Genomic DNA, 3,777 nt, shown 5'->3' with positions numbered 1-3,777 from the left:
CGGCATCCAGTTTTGGGCTTCCCAATTCAAAAAGGATGTGGAGAAGCTTGAGAGAGTCCAGAGAAGAGCCACGCGCACAATCAGGGGTCAGGAAAACAGACCTTATGATGAGAGGCTGAGAGCCATGGGGCTCTTTAGCCTGGAAAAGCGCAGGCTCAGGGGTGATCTGATGGCCACCTATAAGTTTATCAGGGGTGACCACCAGGATCTGGGGGAACGTCTGTTCACCAGAGCGCCCCAAGGGATGATGAGGTCTAACAGTTATAAACTACTGCGAGACCATTTCAGGCAGGATATAAAGAAGATTTTCTTCACTGTCCAAGCCCCCAAAGTCTGGAACAGCCAGCCTGTCATTGGAGGTGGTTCAAGCACCTACATTGAACACCTTCAAGAGAAATTTGGATGTTTATCTTGCCAGGATCCTATGACCCCAGCTGACTTCCTGCCCCTGGGGCAGGGGGCTGGACTCCATGATCTTCCGAGGTCCCTTCCAGCCTGAATGTCTGTGAAATCTGTGAAATAACAGCAGCGGCAGGTGCAGAAGGCGCAGCGGGGTGAGAGGCATGCCAGGTCTTGCCTGTGGGGCTACAGCGGCCCTGCTGGCGGGAAGCAGGGAGGGAGCTCAAGCCACAGCCTTTCCCCCACACAGATCTGGGGGTGTGGGTCCTCCCCTTCTCCCTGGGCATGCACCAGCCCTGCCCCTGCCTGAGTCAGCAGCAGGCAGCAGCAGCGGGGGAGCCGGCTCTGTGCTCCTGCTGCAGCTGGGGACAGGGAACTGTGGTCCTGGGTCCCTGGTCCCATACCCCTGGCAGCTGGGGGTCCCCTCCGGCGGGCCCCTTCCAGCAGGGCAAGGGGGCAGGGGCTGTGGGTGGGGGGCAAGGGGCACAAGCAGGGCTGGGGAGCTGTTGTGGGGGCAAAGAGGGGTACCAGCAGGGCTAGGGAAGCTGTGGGGAGAAGTAAGGGGCACTAGCAGGGCTGGGGTGGGGGCTGTGGATGGCCTTTAATTTTAATCACAGATTTTGGGGGTTTTATCAAAGAATTTGCAGTTTTTTTATCAAAGAATTTGCATTTTTTTATTGAGGAAAACCAGGATCCCTGCTAATCAGGTTGAATTGATGCCAGTGTCCAGATTGTAGGTGGCACCAGAATACTTTGTGTTGAGGTTTCGCATTGAAGAAAGAATTTGTAATGCATAGCTCATTGTATGAACATAGCCAAAGCAAAGTTCCATTTTCATTCATTTTTCTGACACCAGTGGTACCCAAACAGTGAGGCCAGGCAGCCTGTTCAGTGCCAACCCTTGCGTTGAAGTCTCCGAGCAGGAGGATTTTTTCATTAGGCAAAATATTATTGATTAAGGCACTAAGCTCATCCTAGAAGTAGTCATTTGATTCGGATGAAGTGGTAGGAGTTGCAATGTATGCACATAAGAGATTGACAGGACCAGAGACAATAGTGAGTCGAAGCACCATTAAGCTTTGTTTGGGGCTTCTATTGCAAACAGCAGCTTATTGTTGACTGCAAAGCCAATACTATGTTCTGTGATTTCTTCGGGCTCTGTTACCACACCAGAAAAAGATGTAGTTCTTCTCTTTTGGGCAGCCAGTGCCTGGTAGTCTGGTCTCTTGTAGAGCGACAATATTGACATTCAGTCCCAGCAGTTCTGCATCAATGATTGCAGTTTTGGTGGGGGGTGTCAATGGTTTGGAGGTCAGCAGATAGACCTGGGGTCATTGTACATACATTCCAATTTCCAATCTTTAGGATTGAAAGTTTTTCCTTACATTTTTTGTAGTAGATAGCGGTGTGCGATAACAGTCTGCTTTCAAGTTGAATCTCTAATCTCCAAGCACCCACTGACACAGCAGACTGTGGTGGGAAAATACCTTAGTGGCTGGGGACTGCCCAACTCGAAGCACATGGTAGCTTTCCAATGCAGTGTGATGACCTCTCCCAGTGTTGGAGAAAACCCCTGATGCCTGGATCTACCCCAGTTGATCTATGGCTCATAACTGGTAATTGTTGACTCCCATTTGTTTCAACAGTAACCTCTCCAGGGTGCAAAAGTCTGGGCATTTGCTAGTTATTCAAGAGTTGCTCAAGCATCAGCATCACCCTTTCAACTTTGCTGACTTATCAAGTGAGAAGGTAGAACAAATACGATGTGGGACCAGAAAAGTTGTAGGAGCTGCCAGCAAGAAGACTAAATAATCATCTAACTTCCTTAGCGGCAGATTTTCCACTCCAGATTTTCTTTAAGGGTCTAATCCTTTTGCTACTCCCTGCTCCCTTGCTGTCATCTTTGTCTACCAGTTTTGCTATTGCGATATAGCTTCTTCTGCCACAGCTGCCTTTGTGATGATCAGAGGACAGCTAGCTGGAATCTGACTAACGGCTCGTGCGTCCCTGGTCATGTAGCGCGGGAAGGCAGCAACGTATCATCGCCTGTTGCCACCTGTGGCTGCTATCAAGGGCCTGGGCATCCCCCCGCCCTGAGCAAGACGCAGCAGCTGAGCAAGCTGGGTGCACTTAGGTGTCTGGCTCAGGCACTACCCACCGCCCGGGGCCACCCTGCTCTTCCCCCTGCCCCATCTCCCTGCAGGGCAGCCTTGCCATGCTGGGCCCAGGCTGGCAGAGGCACTCACGTTGTCGTGGCTGAGCATGACGCCCTTGGGCGTGCCCGTGGTGCCCGAGGTGTAGATGAGGGTGCAGCAGTGGTTCACGCACTGGGAGCAGATGATGGAGTCCAGCTGCGAGTCGGGCATGGTCCTCCCCAGCTCCATGAACTCCTCCCACTGCCAGGGGATGGGTCAGCGGGTCAGCCAGGATCAGGGCCATGGTGGGGGAGGGGTGGAAAGGAGCAGCTGCCCCCTGCCCGTTGGTGCTGCTGTACGGGTGCTGCAGGGGGGGCAGGGGAAAGGGGCCAGGGTCCCCCTAGGCTGACAGCAAAGGGGCCCCCAGAGGACGAGCCGTTGGAGAGGCCACGCCAGCACCCCAGCAGGCTGTGCTGGGCAGGGCAAGGCTGCAGGACTGGGGGGACGCTGGTCTGTGGTGTGCAGGGCCACAGGTGCTGAGGGTGGTGCAGGGTGCTGTGTAGTGGACACACAGGAACACAGGTCCATGGGAGGTGGGCTTGCCCCCAACCCTAATCACTGTGACAGGCCCGTACCGTGTACATGTTGGGTCTCTTCTCCTCCAGCGGGTCGCAGTACTGGACGATGGCCTTGAGGTGGGGCAGCTGCTGCTGCACCTGTGGGGACACGGCGATCAGTGTGACTGCCACAGGGGGAGGAGAGCCCCCCACCCAGACACCCCCAACCCAGTGCCCTGTGCCCCATTGGGTCTGCCTCCCCAGGCCCCCAGGTAAGGGAAGGGTACATGGGGGTAGCTAAGATCCTGCAGTGGTTGTAAGGGTGACACTGAGGGCAGCTGGCAGCCCAGGGCAGGCGTGGCTGTGCCACAGGGCTGAGGGGAGGGGCAGGGGACAGGGCACCATGGGGAAGGGGACAGCGAGGACACCAGGGAGATGAGCCTGGTGGGGCTGGGGGCAGGGGGCTGGGGTCCAGGAGCCGGGGAGGACTGTGCATGGGGGAGCAGGGCACACGAACCCCTTGGGGTGAGAAGGGCAGGGAGGTGCATCCCTGTGGGATTAGCGGGGCAGGGAGGCAGGAACGCCCTTGGGAGGGGATGCTGCCGTCACCTGCAGGATCTTGCTGAGCTGCGTGTTGTCCTCCACCACCACCACGTTGGCTGCGCAGTTGGCGGCGATGTAGCCCC

The 3,777-nt window shown here is 55.9% G+C and overlaps 1 protein-coding gene across 1 annotated transcript in view; it reads right to left on the bottom strand.

Moving 5' to 3' along the window:
- The window catches only part of LOC102369347 (long-chain-fatty-acid--CoA ligase ACSBG2-like), a 45,851-nt gene that overhangs the window by 29,272 nt on the left and 12,802 nt on the right, over nt 1–3,777 (bottom strand). Inside the window, exons 7-9 of the mRNA XM_025193481.1 lie at nt 3,701–3,750; nt 3,170–3,250; nt 2,646–2,795 (exon numbers count right to left, since the gene is read on the bottom strand). Coding sequence (XP_025049266.1) covers nt 2,646–2,795; nt 3,170–3,250; nt 3,701–3,750 — 281 coding nt within the window. The remainder of the gene's footprint in view (nt 1–2,645; nt 2,796–3,169; nt 3,251–3,700; nt 3,751–3,777) is intronic.

This window comes from Alligator sinensis, unplaced genomic scaffold (assembly GCF_000455745.1).
Source record: "Alligator sinensis unplaced genomic scaffold, ASM45574v1 scaffold206_1, whole genome shotgun sequence".
Lineage (NCBI taxonomy): Eukaryota > Metazoa > Chordata > Crocodylia > Alligatoridae > Alligator > Alligator sinensis.
The sequence above is the reverse complement of the archived record's forward strand: the minus strand, read 5'-3'. Positions and strand labels throughout refer to the sequence as shown.